The sequence below is a fragment of the Phyllobates terribilis genome, unplaced genomic scaffold, assembly GCF_046119375.1.
Source record: "Phyllobates terribilis strain yellow unplaced genomic scaffold, ASM4611937v1 Scaffold_2__4_contigs__length_985480577, whole genome shotgun sequence".
NCBI classification, from domain to species: domain Eukaryota; kingdom Metazoa; phylum Chordata; class Amphibia; order Anura; family Dendrobatidae; genus Phyllobates; species Phyllobates terribilis.
Window position 1 is genome coordinate 331,833,395 of NW_027362762.1, and position 20,090 is coordinate 331,853,484.

The 20,090-nt window shown below is 43.9% G+C and overlaps 1 protein-coding gene across 5 annotated transcripts in view; it reads left to right on the forward strand.

The window, feature by feature from the left end:
- Positions 1–20,090, forward strand: part of OCA2 (OCA2 melanosomal transmembrane protein) — a 677,082-nt gene that overhangs the window by 220,918 nt on the left and 436,074 nt on the right. For 4 of the 5 annotated variants that reach the window (XM_073664530.1, XM_073664529.1, XM_073664532.1 and 1 more), the window contains one exon: positions 10,875–10,970. The exons of the other annotated variant lie outside the window; for it this stretch is intronic. In XM_073664530.1, the coding sequence (XP_073520631.1) occupies positions 10,875–10,970 (96 nt within the window). The remainder of the gene's footprint in view (positions 1–10,874; positions 10,971–20,090) is intronic. 5 annotated transcript variants of the gene reach the window in all.

Genomic DNA, 20,090 nt, shown 5'->3' on the forward strand with positions numbered 1-20,090 from the left:
ACCTCGCCACCAACACAACAGGGACTTGGTGCTCCTGGATGCGCAACACACATGAGTGCCTTCTTGCTGCACTACCTGCAACATGACCCTCGAATTGTGAAAATTAGAAATAATCCTGACTACTGGGTTGCCACACTGTTAGATCCCCGGTACAAAAGTAAATTTGCAGAAATTATTCCTGCCATAGAAAGGGATGCACGCATGCAGGAGTATCAGCAGAGACTGTTGCAGAATCTTACATGTGCTTTTCCACAAAACGCTAGTGGTGCACGTAGTGAATCTCACAGTTCCAACTTGCCAACCGTGGGACCGTCAAGTGTTCAGCACTCAAACCGTAACAGAACCACAGTATCTGCTGGTAACATCAATTTTGCGGAATCATTTCACCACTTTTTTAGCCCATCCTTTGCAAGGCCACAGGAGACAAGAAGTCTGACACATAGTCAACGCCTAGAGACGATGGTACAGGAGTATCTCCAAGTAAACATTGAAGCCACGACTGTGTCACTGGATCCTTGCTCTTTTTGGGCTTCCAATCTGGATAAATGGCCGGAGCTAGCCACTTACGCCTTGGAGATCTTGTCATGCCCCGCAGCCAGCGTTCTGTCTGAACGTGTGTTCAGCGCTGCTGGTGGTGTGCTGACAGATAAGCGCACGCGGCTCTCCACTGATAATGTAGACAGACTCACGTTCATAAAGATGAACAAATCATGGATCCGAAACGACTTTTCTACCCCTGTGTCATCCTGGGGAGAGTAAAACCTTGATGATTGGTTAAAATCACCCTACCAACCGTTTTTAAGCTTTCAAATTACTAATCATGTTTATCTGTATCTTGACTGGAAAATAATTTGGGCTTTGTAGCAGTGTGCAGCACTGATCCTATTAGGCCATCTATACTAAAGCTTCACCAGATTTAAAATTAATAATAATTTTTAGCTGCATCTAGCCTGGAAAATAATTTTGGGGCTCCGAGATGCGCAAGACACATAAGTGCCTTCTTGCTGCACTACCTGCAGCATGACCCTCATATTGTCAGAATTCGAAGTAATCATGACTACTGGGTTGCCACACTCTTAGATCCCCCAAACTTTTCGATCAACCTTTTCATTTTAATAAAGACCAAAAAAATGGTCATTTTTGAAATTATAAGCATTAGCAGGTTGTTAGAAACTGAAATCAAACAGTTTTCAACTCAAAACTTTATTCTAGGTGATGTTACATTTTCACATAGGACCCCTTGTTCGAAAGGAGCTTCTGAACTCTCTCGTCCATTGAATTTGTCAGGTTTTGGATGGTTTCTGCTTCAATTGTTTTGCATGAGGACAGAATACCCTCCCAGAGCTGTTGCTTAGATGTGAACTGCCTCCCGCCATCATAGACACTCCTTTTAATGATGCTCCAAAGGTTCTGAATGGGGTAGAGGTCAGGGGAGCATGGGGGTCACACCATAAGTTTGTCCCCTTTTATGCCCATATCAGCCAGAGATGCAGATGTTTTATGTGCAGCATGAGATGGTGCATTATCATGCAAAAAAATGATCTTGCTGTGAAATACACGGTTCTTCTTCTTGAACCATGGCAGGAAGTGCTGTTTGAGAAAATCCACATACATTATGGAGTTCATCTTTAGCGCCTTCAGGGATCCTAAAGGGGCCGACAATCTCTCTCCCCATGATTCCAGCCCAAAACATTACTCCACCTCCTCCTTGTTGGCGCTGTAGCCGTGTTTGCGTGGGGTGTCCATCAACCAGCCATCCTCCACTCCATCCATCTGGACCATTGAGCGCTGCACGGCACTCATCCGTGAACAAAACAGTTTTGAAATCAGTCTTCATGTAATGTTTGGCCCACTGGAGCTGTTTCTGCTTGTGTGAGGTGGATAGAGGAGGTCGACAGGATGGCGTATGCACAGCTGCAAACCTCTGAAGGACCCTGCATCTTGTTGTTCGGGGGACGTTGGAGGCACCAGCAGCTTCAAAAACTTGTCTGCTGCTATGACCAGGCTTTTTTGCCGCTGCTCTTTCAACCTGACGTAATTGCCTGTAGGAAAGAGTCCTCAATTTGCCCTTATCAGCACGCACACGTGTGTACTGTGAATCAACTACATACTTCTTGATTGCCAAGACACTTCATCCTGATCATCGCACAATGTTGATTGTAGTCATGCCTTGACCTAAACACTCCACAATTTGTTGCTTCTCAGCAGCCGACACATCCTTTTTCTTTCCCATTTTGGCAGAAAATGTAGGCTGCTTAATAATGTGAGACAGCCTTCTTAAGTAGTCTTGCCTTTCATTGGACACACCTGCCAAACTAATTAGCACAGGTGTCTGCAATTGCTTACAGTGATATAAAGAGCCCTGACACACATCACCGTCAATGAGTTTAACTGACAAACAAACAAATTCTTCCCTTATCACTCCTAAACACTTTTTGCATAATAATTTGGAACACAGTGTACATGTGCTTTTCCACAAAACACCAGTGGTTCACGTAGTGAATCTTACAGTTCTAACTTGCCAACCGTGGTCTGTATGGAGTTGTTCAATAAAGGGCCCAAAATTAAGATAACATAGATGGGAGAGGTCTCTATGAATAGGAATTCCTAAGTATTTGATACCCTGTGAGGGCCAGGCAAAGGGAAAGTTGGACTGGATGGAATCCTATATGGATTTGGGGAGGGAGACATCGAGGGCCTCAGACTTCGCTGCATTGATTTTAAAATTTGACCATGTAACAAAGTGATCTATTTCAGCCATAACAGCATGGATGGATATATGTGATTGAGTGATATATACTAGGACATAATCAGCAAATAGAGAGCACTTGTACTCTGTGCCTCCCACCTCAATCCACCTAATATTGGGGTTATGGCGAATTGATGAGAGCAGGTGCTCCGTCACTAGGATGTATAAGAGAGGGGACAGAGAACATCCCTGCCTTGTCCCATTGGTGATTGTGAAAGGTGATGAAAATGTTCTGACGCGCCCCCTGGGCCTTGGGACACCCGGAGCCGGACCCTTTTTGGTGGATGCTGGTGGTTGTAGTCTCCGTGGCGGCGACCCGGTTCCATGGCTCAGGGCGGTCAAACCAGTGGCGGAACTATTTATGTGGTTTTGATGTTTAAATGTCCGACTACGCCACCCGTGGATTGCGGTCAGAGTGAACCGCCGCTCCAGGGCAGACCGCTGAGGCTGGTGTTGGGGGGGGGAAGAGCGTAGCATAACTCCCCACGGGAGGAGTATAGCCTCAGGGCAGTGTATGCGGAGGATGGGGGTGATGGTGCAGGGCAGCAGCAGTAACGACACGGAGTCAGTGATGCAGTCCAGGGCCTTTACTCACAGTTCTTATTATCCAGACCACGTCTGCAGGTAACGGCTGCCCACATCGTACTGTGCTCACCAGGTGAGGGGCTCAGACAACTCCCAGATAACTTTGGAGCGCTTCACAGGACCCCCTTTGTGTGTCCTTTGTCTGGCCTTTCTTACCAACCCTTCTGTCCGGCTGCCTCGGGCCTCCTCTTGGTAAACTTGGCGCCAGTTTCCCTGACCCTATGTGGTGCCTTCCTAGCGGGTGTAGCGAGGGGCTGCGCCACATAAAATGTCACAGCCTCCTGTTTCTAGCTGAGGGTCGTGTCCTGCCTCCACTAGTTTCGGGGACCGGTCTCCCCCTTTGGCCTGACCCCTCCACGCAGGTGGATTCGGGCGTGCGGTGGCGACTCGCCCGTCCGCACCCCTGGGATCCCTTCGTTCCTCGTTCCTGGAGCCTTCTCCACTCCTCTTCCTTCCTTCTCCCTCTTCCAGGCCTGGGCCTCTGTTACTAGGCCCGCCTCCGGAGCAGAGCTCATGCAGAGCCCCTGCTCCCTGCCACTTCTGCTCAGACTTCTCTGCACTGAACTAAGATGGTGCCCACCTTTTATACTCCCTTCTCAATGCACCCAGGAACTGCTTCCTCCCTGCTCCTGCACTACAGGGTTCCCCTTCCTCAGTGTTCCCTCCCCCCACTCCAGCCAGGGACAGGGACTGTCGTGCCCATCTCAGGGGCATATTGGTTGCCCTGCCCCACGGCAATGTGGTGTAATGCATGCAGGTGTCGGGTCCTGATCCACACTCCATCCTTACCTGAGAGTGAGATATCACACCTCTGGGTGAGGTGCAATACCTCTGTAGCAACCGAGCCCTCAGGGTGCTACAGTTCCATTTATCTTCAGCCTAGGTGACGTATTGTGATACAGGGCCGTGATTTTGGCTATAAAAGGGTCCCCTAGACCCCTACCCCAAGCTTTTTAAGAGAATCATATATGGCGTGCCAGGAGACTCTATGGAATGCTTTCTCAGCATCCAATGAGAGTATCTAATTACAAATTTTTAACTGCATCTAGCCCAGGAAATACTTTGTGCCTAGTAGCAGTGTCTGCTAGTCAGCGGATTATCCCGGCTGTTAAGCAAGCTACACCACCTGTAGTTTGGACACTTAATTTTTTCAAAGGAAATGCTTCGGGACCACGGGATACTCAGTGAAGAGCATCAGGAGGCACCCCAAGGCATAGGGGCTGGGACTGGCAGTAGGATGCCTTGCGGTGGACAGCCGAGCTCGATCCTTATAAAAGCTTTTTAACTGCAGCAGCTTTAGTGGACGCTACTGGAGCTGGAATTACGCGGCTGCTGGCATGAGACTTGCCCTCCAATAGATCCTTGTAAATGGATTTAAAGTGTATTCATTCAAATTAGAGAGACAATTTAAATTAAAAAGCTTAGAGCTGCCTCCACCACAGGGGGGCTCGCTCGACCCACCAGCGGACAGGCACCAGTATTGGGAGAGGGGGGCTGGCCGTCAGGGTTCACCGCGGCTCTGGCACAAACCCGGCGACACGGAGGTGGCACGGGCAGGAGCGGACTGAACGTGTCGGCTTCTCACTTTTTGGATTTTAGAAGGGCATGACATGCCTATATTTGTGTCTCCCCCTCCTTTTACTCCTCCACCTCTTTTCTTTTCGCATGACTATATGTACTTGTCACTTTTCCATGTGTTAGTTGTGTCTTCTGAGCAGTTTGTCAGCTTTTGGACACCTTTGAAGGTGTTTTCTATGTGTTTCTATGTGTTTTTGTTTGCCTGCCATTGGTTTTAACGGTGTTCGAAGGTGTTCGACGAACAGTTCGGCGAACACACGGGTGTTCGACGAACCGAACCGAACTCGAACACTACGGGGGTGGCTCAACACTAATGGTGACATCCGTCCTTGGTCCCCAGCCGCCACTATTTCTTCGGTGTGCTGTCCCTGCATTACACAACCACACGTCCCACAAACATTAGCCATGCCCTCAACAACACAATTACTGGTAAAGTCCACCTAACCATGGACACATGGACAAGTGCTTGTGGGCAGGGAAGGTATATCTCGCTGATGACATGCTGGGTTAATATAATGGAAGCCGGGACCCAGTCAGACCTTGGGACAGAACATGTCCTTCCGAAGCCAGGAATTGCGGGGTCTGGGTTAATAAGGGTTGCCCCCCACATCTACAGCTCCTGCACCACCTCCTCCTCCTCCTCCTCCTCCTCCTCCTCCTCCTCCTCCTCCTCCTCCTCCTCCTCCTCCTCCTCCTCCTCCTCCTCCTCCTCCGAAATGACCACATCAGTCACAAACTGGAAGCAATGCAGCACTGCCTCGGCCAAGCAGCAAAAGGCTGTGCTGAAGTTTAATACGCTTAGGTGACAAACCGCTCAACGCTGAAGCATTGTGGACAGATCAGAAGGAGTAGGCAGATCTGTGGCTGGCGCCACAGAACCTACAGCCAGGCATGGTCATATGTGACAATGGCCGGAACCTGGTGGTGGCTCTGAAGCGAGGCGAGCTCACACATGTACCATGCCTGACCCATGTGCGTAACCTTGTGTTTCAGCAGTTTCTCAAAATCTACCCGGATCTGCTTGTCAAAGTACGCTGCATGTGTGCCCATTTTAGAAGGTCAGCTACAGCTTCCACCGCCCTTGCCGTGCTTCAGCAGCGTTTGCAGCTTCCACCTCACCAACTGGTGTGCGATGTCCCCACACATTGGAACTCAACGTTGTAGATGTTTGGAAGGATTTGTGAGCAGAAGAGGGCAATTTCTGACTGAGTACAGCTCAGGACCCTAACACCTGCATCCAACACATACCCGCAGTGGGGGTAGGGCGAGATTGCTCCTAAGGGAGAGCACAGTTCCGGGTCCCTAGCTGGGGGGCAGGAACTATGTAGTGGGTGTGGGTGAAGGAAGTAGCTTAGGCGAGCACATGAGAGGAAGGTATAAAAAGGGAAGCCATCTTAGAAAGACAAGCCAGTCAGTCTGAGGAGAGCGAGAGAACAGTCTACAGTGAAAGGAGTGGAGCAGGGCTCTGCAGGAGCTCTGCTCAGGCAGAGGGCCTGAGGAGAGGCCCAGGACTGAAGAAAGAGGAGAGGGAGCAGGAAGGGCTCCAGGAACGGAAGAAGGGACCCCAGGGGTACGGGCAGTGCTTGAGGCCACCCGTACGCCCGAATCTGCTGGGAGGTGGAGGGGTCAGGCCACACAAAGGGGACCGGTCCCTCAGCTAGCAGAGAACTTTGACTCAACTAGAAACCAGAGGCTGTAGTATTTCAAGTCCTGCAGCCAACAGTCCATATCAGTCTCAACAACAAGGTAGCTATAGAGGACCCAGGGGACGGAACAGACGTCGCCTGACAAGGCCCGCAGGTACTGAATTGGGACACTAGGTATGAGGTGCAGGGAGACTGCCAGAGAAAGGACATAAAAGGGGGTCCTGCTAAGTACTCTGGAGATATCTGAGGGTGAACTGAACCCCTCCCTGAGTACGCGCAGCACGACAAGGGAAGTTACTGTGGTACCTGTAACTTGGACTGCAACAACCGTGAGTAAAGACCCTGAGGACTGCACTTCATTGTCTCTGTGATTATTGCTGCACCATAAAACCCTGCACTACAACGCCCAGCACAACCTTTTACATCTACACTGCCCTGGAGCTAAGCTCTACCTGTGGAGAGCCCCACCATCCCTGCTGCAGTAACATCAGCTCCAGAGGACGTGCTCCGCAGCGGCAGCTCCCTTAGCTGCATACCACAGGTGGCGTCACAAACTTTGTACATAAATCCCCTGTAAATAATTCCCTATCGAATGACCGCCCTGGGTCACTGACCGGGTCACCGTCACTGTGACATCATCGCCCAGCATCTACCAGCCCGGCACCGGGTACCCCACGGCCCAGGGGCGCGTCGTATATGCTTCCTGATTTTGTCTATTTGCTCTTGTCCTTCTCCTAATCCTCATCCTCCACCACCATATCTGCCATATCACCATATCTCTGTCTCCTGCAAGGGGCATTGGAGTGCCTCCAAAGTTTTGGCAGCCGTTGAAGTCGCTGTATACGCAAGAACAGTATGGAAGACCTACTCTTTTCTAATGGGAAGATGTCGTTACTGAGGCCCACTTCTGTGTCTTTAAATTTGGTATTACGGTTTTTCTCAAATTTTTGGCAGCCCTTGCAGTTAATGCACATGCAATAACAGTATAGGAAACCCACTCGTTAATAATGGGAACAACAAAGCATAGCCAGCTGATGGCTCTCTAACAATAGCGAGGACCGCCTGATGGCCCTATAAAAATAATGTTTGTTACTTTCAGAGTCCCTCCTTCATAAATGAAACAGGATGTGTCTGATCATGTCTCACACACCACATGGCCAGATAAGGTAGTAAAGTGTTAAAATGACATTTCCCGATGAATGCATTTGCCTTGGTTGAAAGCAATGCAAAAATGCATCAAAAACACTGTGTGTGAACATAGCCCAAGGTGTGGAGGAGCATTTTTGTTTCTGCATATTTATTTTGCCTTATATACAAGTCATTACCCTGGAAAGGATGTTCCTTAACATATTTCCCAGGAAAATCCATTTTGGTTTCGTTTTTGTATGTTTTATTGTGAGTCTATGAAAGTGGCTTAATACCTCTGACAACATTGTTGACAGCAGTGACCTGGGAGTCAGAGATGCTTCCAGGGGTCTTCCCCATGCTGTTCCCATGTCATTTGAGCACTGTTCCGATTTGGGCATTTTTTAGGCCCCCTGAAGGCCTCCAGTGGAGGCCGCCGGAAAAATGCTCGTGTTTCCCATAGACTTACATTGGGCCCGGACCAAGCACACGAGCATTCCAATTTGCTCGACTTGAACATTTAGTGCTCGCTCATCACTAGTCATCATCATACATTAAAATTGTGAAGACCTAAGTATATTGAGAGCAATCAAATATGAGAGAGATATAGATATATATAGCTATATCTCTAATAAATATGTATACACTGCTCAAAAAAATAAAGGGAACACTCAAATAACACATCCTAGATCTGAATGAATGAAACACTCATTGAATACTTTGTTCTGTACAAAGTTGAACGTGCTGACAACAAAATCACACAAAAATCATCAATGGAAATAAAATTTATTAACCAATGGAGGCCTGGATTTGGAGAAACCCCCAAAATTAAAGTGGAAAAACACACTACAAGCTGATCCAACTTTGATGTAATGTCCTTAAAACAAGTCAAAATGAGGCTCAGTATTGTGTGGCCTCCACGTGCCTGTATGACCTCCCTACAATGCCTGGGCATGCTCCTGATGAGGTTGCGGATGGTCTCCTGTAGGATCTCCTCCCAGGCCTGGACTAAAGCATCCGCCCACTCCTGGACAGTCTGTGGTGCAACGTGATGTTGGTGGATGGAGTGGGACATGATGTCCCAGATGTGCTCAATCGGATTCAGATCTGGGGAACGGGTGGGCCAGTCCATAGCTTCAATCCCTTCATCTTGCAGGAACTGCTGACACACTCCAGCCACATGAGGTCTGGCATTGTCCTGCATTAGGAGGAACCCAGGGCAAACCACACCAGCATATGTTCTCACAAAGGGTCTGAGGATCTCATCTCTGTACCTAATGGCAGTCAGGCTACTTCTGGCGAGCACATGGAGGGCTGTGCGGCCCTCCAAAGAAATGCCACTCCACACCATTACTGACCCACTGCCAAACCGGTCATGCTGAACGATGTTGCAGGCAGCTGATCACTCTCCATGGCGTCTCCAGACTCACGTCTGTCACATGTGCTCAGTGTGAACCTGCTTTTATCTGTGAAGAGCACAGAGCGCCAGTGGCGGCTTTGCCAATCCTGGTGTTCTGTGGCAAATGCCAAGCGTCCTGCACCGTTTTAGGCTGTGAGCACAACCCCCATCTGTGGACGTCGGGCCCTCATACCACCCTCATGGAGTCGGTTTCTAACCGTTTGTACAGACACGTGCACATTTGTGGCCTGCTGGAGGTCATTTTGCACGGCTCTGGCAGTGCTCCTCCTGTTCCTCCTTGCACAAAGGCGGAGGTAGTGGTCTTACAGTTGGGTTGTTGCCCTCCTACGGCCCCCCCCACGTCTCCTGGTGTACTGGTCTGTTTCCTGGTAGTGCCTCCAGCCTCTGGACACTACGCTGATACACAGCAAACCACCTTGCCACAGCTCACATTGATGTGCTATCCTGGATGAGTGGCACTACCTGAGCAACTTCTGTGGGTTGTAGAGTCCATCTCATGCTACCACGAGTGTGAAAGCACAACCAAAAGTGACCAAAACATCAGCCAGAAAGAATTGGTACTGAGATGTGGTCTGTGGTCCCCAACTGCAGAGCCACTCCTTTTATTGAGGGTGTCTTGATAATTGCCAATAATTTCCATCTATTGTCTATTCCATTTGCACAACAGCATGTGAAATTGATTGTCAATCAGTGTCGCTTCCTAAGTGGACAGTTTGATTTCACAGACGTCACTGATCTACTTGGAGTTATATTCTGTTGTTTAAGTGTTCCCTTTATTTTTTTGAGCAGTATGTATGTGTGTGTGTGTGGCATTTTACTTTAGGTGTGAAATTTGATCTGTTAGCAGCATCTTGTAGAGCAGGAGATAGAGTTGATTCTTAATTTGGTTTTTATGAAAAGATTTAGCCTAACTATATAGTTGCCACGGGTGTGTCAGGTGTGACAGTCATCCTGGACCGAGCTTTAGAAGGTCACTGTGCTTCGCTCTTCAGGCACTTTCTTGTCTTCTCTTCTCTGTAGTGGAGGCATGTCCTTCTCCCTCTAGAACCTAGCAGTGACCTGCACCTTCTGCTGCTATTTGACACACCCTTGCTGGATATTTAAATACCTTCAGTCTCTCCAGAGAGTCGCCGGTGATAGCTCTATTTTCCTCTGTCCAGGCTTGAAGTACTAGTAGTCGGCTAGTGTCTTCTTGGAGTTTCCTTGAAGGATAGTTGGCTTGAGAAGACACCAGAGACATTATGCCAAGTGTTTCCCCCTCATCCGTTTACCTGTTTGTCTTTAGATGCAGTGAGGGCTGACTAGTGCTCACCCCGTCCCCTCTCTATCTAGGGCCTATTGCTAGGGGCAGTCAGGGATTAGGTTTCCTGCTCGGCGATAGGTGCGGAACCTATTTAGGGACGTTAGGGGAGTCGGGGTGTTTGTCAGATCTGCCTAGGGGGTCTCCACTCCCCCTTTCCCTAATGTTTGGGCTTCCTCCCCCTCTTACTGTTGTTGTGCACTTTGTCTTTCCCTCACCTTACGTGACAATAGTCTTATTAATTAAAAGCATTGCTCAGTCTGGTCTTTAGGAGTCTAATGGGTGGTCCTATTTATTAAATAGCCCTCTGTCTGCTCACATAGGAAATGCTGTCAATGACATTGACGACTGAACTTAAACCAAAACCATAACAAGATTTAAATTTTTTCTAAACTGAATTAAACATTTACTAATAAGATTTTTACACTGCTGTCTTTACTTGTTTTTTTATGTGGCTTCTTAATTTTGTAGGTATCCCTTTAACCTGCCTAAACTGTTCAGGCAAGTGAAAAACAATAGCTACACAGAGAAGACTCCTTTGTTAAAAGTTCACTCAGAAAACAAAAGGTAATTTTCAGCTACACACAATGCATGTGTGTTAATGTATTAGTGGAGTAGATAAGTTTCCGTAAGTGTTTTTTTTTTTTCGTTTTATATGCATGTGCTTTACAGGCCACAACCCACAACCTACTTGCATTTCGCTTAACTCTTTCGGTTGTGGCCAAAAGTTTTGAGACTGAAACAAATTTTGGATTTCACAAAGTTTGCTGTTCAGTGTTTTTAATGTTTCTATGGTATTCTAAAATTCATTTATAATTGTGTTGCTGTCCTTTAATAATTTTCATTGTTTTTCTATACTTTCTCATCCTTGTTTTCATCGGAACACTGCACACCACGCTTTTTTTTTTTTGTTTGTTTGTTTGGTTTTTTTGCCTCGCAATCAAAGTACATTTTATAGGCATTTCTTGAGGTTTTTATACTTTTTTTGACACATGCATACATTTTATGCAAATACTCAGGATTTACGGTTTTGACTATTATTTTTAAGACTTCTGCAATTCGCCCTGGTATTCTGGATATCCAATTTTGGGCCAAATCTGACTACTGGCAACCCATTATTGTCTAATCAGTGCTTGGAGTTTATCACAATGTCTGTCTGTTTTTGTTTGTCCATCTCCTTTTTTGAGGATTGACCACAGGTTGTCAATTGGATTGAGATCTAGAGTGTTTCCTCCTTGCTATGGACTCAAAATGTCAATGTTTTGTTCATCAAATTGCTTGGATATCACATTGATCATCACCAAATTACTCCTGGATTGTTATGAGAAGTCAATCTAGGAGGATGTTAAGGATGTTAAAAGGATTTCGAAGTTGATGCTAATCAATAGATCTTGGAATAATAATAACTTCCCTTATTGGATGTGTTTTAAAATGTTCCTGTGCTGAGATAATCTTATAAATTTTCCCTGTTTTAATGGCTGTGTCTGACTGTGTACGGAACACTGTCTGATCATACCATATCTCCTAAGCATGGGAGGAAGCAAAAGACAATACAGACATTACAGTATGGGGATCACAGCTGATTCTTTTTGTGAGGTAAAGAGTTTCCCTGCCTGTTTTTAAACAACGTTTTACTTCACAGAACGAAAGAATCAGCTGCAATCACCTGCTGAAATGTCTGTATTTTGGAATTTTTTTTTTTTTTTTTGTACTTTTTTTTTTTTTTTTTTTGCTTCCTCCACTGCCCAGGAGCTGTGGTATGATCAGACCATGTTCCGTACACAGTCAGAGACAGCCATTGATTAAAATGAACTTTTGTTTGTGGGAAAACCCCTTTAACCACTTCGCGCCAGAGCCTGTTTTTGCCTTCGTGACCGGGCCAATTTTTTCAATTCTGACCACTGTCACTTTATGAAGTAATTACTCTGGAACGCTTCAATGTATTCCCCTGATTCTGAGACTGTTTTTTCGTGACATATTGTACTTCATGATACTGGTAAAATTTCTTCGATATAACTTACATTTATTTGTGAAAAAATCAGAAATTTGTGGAAAATTTTGAAAATTTTGCAATTTTCTAACTTTGAATTTTCATGCCCTTAAATCAGAGAGATGTCACACAAAATAGTTAATAAATAACATTTCCCACATGTCTACTTTACATCAGCACAATTTTGTTTTTTTGTTAGGGAGCTAGAAGGGTTAAAAGTTGACCAGCGATTTCTCATTTTTCCAACAAAATTTACAAAAACATTTTTTTAGGGACCACATCATATTTGAAGTCACTTTGAGGAGTCTTTATGACAGAAAATACCAGAAAGTGACACCATTCTAAAAACTGCACCCCTCAAGGTGCTCAAAACCACATTCAAGAACTTTATTAACCCTTCAGGTGCTTAACAGGAATTTTTGGAATGTGGAAGAAAATAATTAACATTTAACTTTTTTCACAAAAATGTTACTTTAGACCCAATTTTTTTATTTTCACAGGGGTAACAGGAAAAATGGACCCCAATTTTTTTTTGTTCAATTTCTCTTGAGCGTGCTGATACCCCACATGTGAGGGAAAACCACTGTTTGGGCGCACTGCAGGGTTCGGAAGGGAAGGAGCACCATTAGACTTTTTGAATATAAAATTTGTCTGAATAATTAGCAGACGCCATGTTGCGTTTGGAGAGCTCCTGATGTGCCTAAACAGTGGAAACCCCCCACAAGTGACACCATTTTGGAAACTAGACCCCTTAGGGAACTTATCTAGATGTGTGGTGAGCACCTTGAACCCCAAGGTGCTTCACAAAAGTTTATAATATTGAGCTGTAAAAATAAAATTTTCACATTTTTCCCACAAAAACGTTTTTCATCCCTTAATTTTGCATTATCATAAGGATAATAGGATAAATTGCACCATGAAATTTGTTGTGCAATTTCTCCTGAGTACGCCGATACCCCATATGTGGGGGAAAACCACTGCTTTGGTGTACGGCAGGGTTCGGAAGAGAAATGAGCGCTATGTTGGCTGGGATAGGTGGCAGACACCATGTCACATTTGAAGAGTCGCTGACATGCCGAAACAGCAGAAACCCCCACAAGTGACCCCATTTTGTAAACTACACCTCTCAAGGAATTCATCTAGGGAAGTAGTGAGTATTTTTTAATTTTTAAATTTATACCATTGGGCAGTGAAAAAAGCATAATTATATTTTTACCACAAAAAAATGTTTTACCCTCAGATTTTACATTTTCACACAGGGTAATGGGTAAAAATGGTGCCGAAATGTGTCACACAATTTCTTCTAAAAGTGGCAATACCCCATATGTGGCTGTATCGTACCGCTCAGCCATACGGCGAGATCTGGGGGGGACTGAGTGCTATTTGACAATTGGAGAACAAATTATTGTAGAATAGGCATTTGGATTTGGGAGCACAAAATTTTCTGAATTTCTTTTGGGGGGCAAGGGCCATTTCGCTTTTCCAGAGCCTTTCTGCTACCAGTAACTTGGAAGTCCCTTATATTTTTAACAGATGACAGACCTGAGTGGGGACTAGCTTTTTTTGAGGACTGAGTTGAAGCTTTTATTGGGAACATTTTATGTAACATTTATCCGGCGCTCTAGGCTGAGCACTTATGTCGGGGTTTCCATCTAAATTTCCAAGTGATATAATTCAGATGAAACCCCTGCGGGATCCATTCACTGTAATGAGGCAGCAGAGTTACTCTGGACTCCGTCTGGCCTCTGTTTAGCGGTGTCCTTTTATTCAGAAGTGCACAAAACTGGCCAACCGCACTTTTATGCACGCCTAAAACAAATGACACCGTGGGATCCCAGGCTAGACGGCGTCCACAGTGGTTTATATCTGCCTCATTACAGGGAATCTTCCGTCATGGGTTCTGGCTGAATCACGTATTTCAGAGATTTACACGGAAACTCTGGTGTAAGTGCTCAGCGCAGAGCAGGATTAATGTGAGCAGAGCCTTACTGCGATCTTTGGGAGACATAATAAACAAATCCGTAGCAGGTGAAGAATTGGTTTTATTTATTTTTTACGCCGCTCCTCGTGCGGTATAAGTGATGAGATTACTTTATTCTTTGGGTCGGTGCGATTACAGAGATACCAGATTTATATCGGGTTTTTATGACTGACAGCTGTCACACACTAAAAGACGCTTTTTTTTGCAAAATCTAGTTTTTGCATCACCATATTTTGAGAGCTATAATTTTTCCATATTTCGGCCGACAGTCATGTGATGGCTTGTTTTTTGCGGGACGAGTTGACATTTTTATTGGTACCATTTTTGGGTACGTGACATTTTTTGATCGCTTTCTATTCCGTTTTTTGGTAGGTAAAATTAACAAAAACCAATTCAGGAATTGTTCTTTGAGGTTTTTTTTATGCCGTTCTGCGTGTGGTAAAAGTGATCAGGCAGCGTTATTCTTCGGGTCAGTACATTTACAGCGATACTACACTTACTGTATATTTTATGTTTTGGTGCTTTTACACAATAAAACAAATTTATAGAAAAAAATATTTTTTTTGCATTGCTTTATTCTGAGCACTATAACTTTATTTTTCGACTGATGGAGCTGTATGGCAGCTTGTTTTTTGCGGCACAAGATGACGTTTTCAGCGGTACCATATTTATTTCTATTTTGCTTTTTGATCGCATTTTTTTCCACTTTTTGTTTGGCGATATGATGAAAAAGCATATTTTTTTGCTCCGTTTTTTATTTATTTTTATTACGGTGCGCACAGAAGGAGTTAATTAGTGTGACAGTTTTATAGCTCGGGTTGTTTTGGATGCGGCGATACCAAATATGTGATCTTTTTTTGGTTTTGTAAAAATATACGGATTTATTGGTTTAATATTTTATTTATTTTGTGATTTTTTTTAACAGTTTAAAAACTTTTTTTTTAACTTTTTTTTTCATTTTTACTTAGTCCCTTTATGGGACATTAATTTTTATTTTTCTGATCACTGATCTCATGTAATGTAATAGATATATATTACATTACATTACATGAGATCTTCCCTGTTTCAGTCAGAGTCTCCTGTCTGGCTCAGCTTGCAAGCTGAGCCAGACAGGACACCATATATGGCAGAGCTGGAGGCGGTCATGTGACCTCCAGCTGCCATAGCAACCCCAGGTCCTGGAAGGAATCTGAGGTCTTCGGAGGTAAGTAAGACTACCCCCCCTCCTACTGCTGTCTCCTATATGCCGCGATCACTATAGATCGCAGCATATAGAAGACAGCAAAGGGTTAACATCACTGGGACCTGATCCAATCAGGTCCCGATGATGTTCCCTGTCAGAGCTAACGCTCTGCACCGGAATCGCAGCGCTTGCAGGACCCTGGGGGTCCTGAGCGCTGCGATACCACCCACCATTTTTAAACGTCCGCGCTGCACAGAGCCCAGGCAGCGCGGACGTTTATGTACAGTGGGCGGTCGGGAACCGGTTAAGATACTATTTTTACTCATGGCAGTATTTTTAGGCAAAATTAGGAATAAGCCCACTACGTTGGATGAAAATGTCCCCCACATTTGAAGGCTGTCAGGATGCATTATTGTTAGTATGACACAGGATTCATTGTAGCGGTCACCTTTTCTTTTCCGGGAAATCATTCTTCCAGATGTCCCAAACAAATGCAAGGGAGGCTGTAGTATCAATATGAACACTGCACCCCTTTCAACTCTAAGTTCATTGAGGTTTGTAAAATAGGTTCACTTATAATAGGGCTCTGCTGTCCTAGCATCTCAGAGTCTCTGTCATTGTTATACAGCATGTGCAAACCATTCAAGCAAAATGTGCATTCCAATATAGCGCTCAATTCTGACCACATATGGGGTGTTGGTGTACTCAGGAGAAATTGCGTAACAAATTATGTAATCTATTTTGTCCTATTAGCCCTTTTGGAAATTAAGAACTTGGGGCTGAAACCAACATTTTAGTAAATATTTAAATTCCACAGCTCAATATTATACAAATTTGTGAATCACCAGTGGGTAGTTTAAAGTGCTCACCGCACCTCAAGAAGAGTTCCTTGAAAGGTGTAGTTTCCAAAATTGGGTCACTTGAGGGGGTTTCTGCTTTTTTGGCACTTTGGGGGCACTGCAAATGAGACATTGTGTTCAATCTATTACAGCCAAATTGTGCCCCTTCCCTTCCAAGTCCAGCCTTGTGCCCAAACAGCAGATTCTAAACAAACATGGGCTATCTGCATACTCAGGAGAAAATGGACCCCAACATTTGTTGTGCAATTTCTCTGGTTATCCTTGTGAACATTTTGGGCTAAATCAATATTTCCATAGAAAATCTTTACATTTTTCAATTTCATGACCCAATGTTATAAAATTCTGCAACATTACTTGTTTAAAACGCTCACTGCAACTCGAGAGAAATTATGTGATAGGTGCAGTTTCCAAAATGGGGTCACTTGAGAGGGTAGGGTAGGTGGGGTTTCTTCTGTCTTATCAGAGGCTCTTTAAATTTGACCTGGCATCTGCAATATGTTCTAGAAAAACTTGCACTTCAAAATTCAGATAGTGCTCGTTCCCTTTCGAGGCTTGTGAGGTGTTCAAACAGTAATTTCCAACCACATGTAAGGTATTGGTATACTTGGGAGAATATGGCCCAAGCGTTCTATTGTTCCATTTCTTTTGTTACTCTTCTGACTATAGCACCTGTATGTTCAAAATGGTGATAACACTAGTCTGTGAATTCCTTGAGGGGTGACGTTTCCAAAATAGGATCACTTGTAGGTTGATTTATACAGTTTTGGCAACTTGGAGGCTCTGCAAATGCAGTGTGATGCCACAATCTATTCCAACCAAATTTATGCTCCAAAAATCAAATGGTGCTCATACTGTAGTTTCCAACCACACATATGGTTTGGGTGTACTTAGAATAAATAACTTGACAAATTATGGTGTTTATTTTCTCCTTTTTACCCTTGTGAAAATGACAAAATTGAGGCTATATCAATATTTTAGCTAAAACAAAAATTTGTACTTTCATTTTTTCCTGTTTGCATTCATTCCTGTGAAGCAACTAAAATTTTCTGAATGTTGTTTTGAAACATTGAGAGGTGCAGATTTTAAAATGGGGCCTTTGCGGGTTTTCTGACATATTTGCCTCCTTAAAGTCACTTTAAAAGTAAAGTGGACCCCAAAAATATAGGATTTGTAAATTTTATTGATAAAAAAAAAAGAAAAACTACTGCTAAACTTACAACCTGGTTAACATCCTAACCAAAAAGGTTCTTTCAGGAATGATGCTGATGGAAAGTAGAAATGTGGTAAATGTTATTTATTTTGTGTGGTATGTCACACAAAATAAGCACATAAAGGGCATCTGTTTTAAGGGCATAAAATTTTAAAAATTGTGAGTTTTCCTAGTTGTGAAATTTTAGATCTTTTCATAAATAAACGCAAGTCACATAGACCTAAATTTACTGCTACCGTTAAGTGCAATGTGCCAAGAAAAAAACATTCTCAGAATCACTGGGATATGTTGAAGCATTTCATAGTCAAGGGACACTGGTCAGATTTGAAAATTTTTTGGCTTGGTTAGGAAGGTGGAATCAGGCTTCCGTGTTAGAATTAAGCATCAAGATCTAAAGAATGCATTAATTTTAATAAATCATATCACTAGTAACCTCTTTTTCAGGTTTTTATTATTTTTCTGCTATGCTCTCATAGCACTAAGATTTCTGAAGCTACACTGAATGGCATATATAACTAATGTAACCATTTATAATGGGCTCTAGAGGACAATTTATTGCTAAGTAGATTTATTGTAATCCTCTTCTTGTGCTGCGACCAAACTTTGATGCTACTATCAAAACTACAAAACTGTTATAATGAAATCTGAACTGTGATCTTTATATAAATGGTCAACTGAAGAACTACCTTTTCTACTCCACTTGTAAGAATAATTAAGTTCAACAGAAAAGCTTGCCAAAATAGACAAAATAACAATTTTTACTTAATGTTTCATAATCTATTTAAATTATGTTGGATAACTTTACACTAGTACAAGTTTTATAGGTTAATGCAACCTCATTGGAATTAATGTAGACCGGTCCTATGAAAGCAGATAAGTGTAAAGAACTAATATATTGCTCTGATTTAATAAGCATTTAAATCCCTCAGTTCATTGTATGCAACCTAGTAGATTGCAGAAAGTTAGTGTCGGCGAGCCTGTCTAGTCTACAAAACTCATGTGTAGTTTGCTCTCTACATCCCCATGCAGTAGATGCCCTGCAGATTCCCTCCGTTGATGATGATTCCAGCAGTGTTGAGGAAGGTCAGGGAGGGACAGTCAAGCATTATTCTAACAGCCACATTCTGGCCCAAGAGACCCTGGTTTCCATGGATAAAAGTGGTGTCCATATCAGATCCGGGATTTTTGGCAGGATTCATGGATCTCCTCAGTCAAGGTCCAGTTTTCCATTCACAACAGGCCTTCATTTGACTGCCTAGAATTTGAGGGCACTATTGACCCAGAGAGATTTTTCCCTGAATTTGCTATCTACCTTGCTTAAAAGCTGAAAACTAGTGACAATTCAAATATATGGTAGAACCTGGGCAAGTTTCTTGTCTGGTTTGGGTAATGAAAGATCAATTAATGCCATATTAGAATTCCTCCAGAAAGGTATGGAACTGGGCCTATTCACTAGCACTCTTAAAGTTGTAGGTTTCGGCCCTAGGAGAATTGTACAACTATAACCTGGCAGTCGATAGTTGGATTGTTAGATTTATAAGAAGTTGTGATCCAGGCCAATCCCTAGCCCAAGAATACTTCCCTGGTATTTGAATTTGGTCCTAGAAGCATTAACTACGCCCCCTTTTGAACCATTGGAAGGGTTGACAGTCTAGACTTTTACCTTTTTAAAAAAGGTAATTTTAGTGGTATTAACTTCGGCCTGTACAGTCAGTGACATTCAAGCCCTGTCAGTTAACCATCCATTTTCACAGATTTTTGAGGATAGGACTGTCTTAAGACCAGACCCAGCCTATCTTCTGAAAGTGGCCACAAAATTTCATAGAAGCCGGGAGATTATTCTCCCCTCCATTTTTATTGATCCCAAGAATACTGAAGAGGAGAAACTTCACACACTAGATTGTTAGGCGGGCTCTTGTACAGTACTTTGCAGTTAACAAAGCAGTGGATAAAGAGTGGAGCCTTGTTTTGTTTTCTTCCAGGGATCTACGAAAGGACTCAAGGTGACAAGGGGTACCCTAGCTAGATGGATTAGGCAGGCCATTAAGCTAGCCTACTCTTCTAGTAATCTGTCAGTTCCAGAGAACTTGAAAGCTCATTCTACTCAGGCTGTCGCAACCTCTTGGGCAGAGACGGATTAGGTGTCCATTGACCATAAATGTAAGGCAGCAACATGGTCCTCTTCTTCCACCTTCTATAAACACTATAGGCTTGATCTATCCTCCTCTGCTGATCTATCTTTTGGGAGAAAGGTTTTACAAGCAATGATCCCTCCCTATGGTGGATTTGTTCTATATAAATTTCTCAGTTGGAGTTGTCATGGGTGAAGAATAAAAATCTTAGTTACTTACCGGTAACAGCATTTTCCAGATCCCATGACAGCACTCTTATATTTCCCCACTATCAAGGGTTGGAGTGCACTACTTAGCGTGACTGTATAGTTAGAAGTTGTGGTGTTTGGTG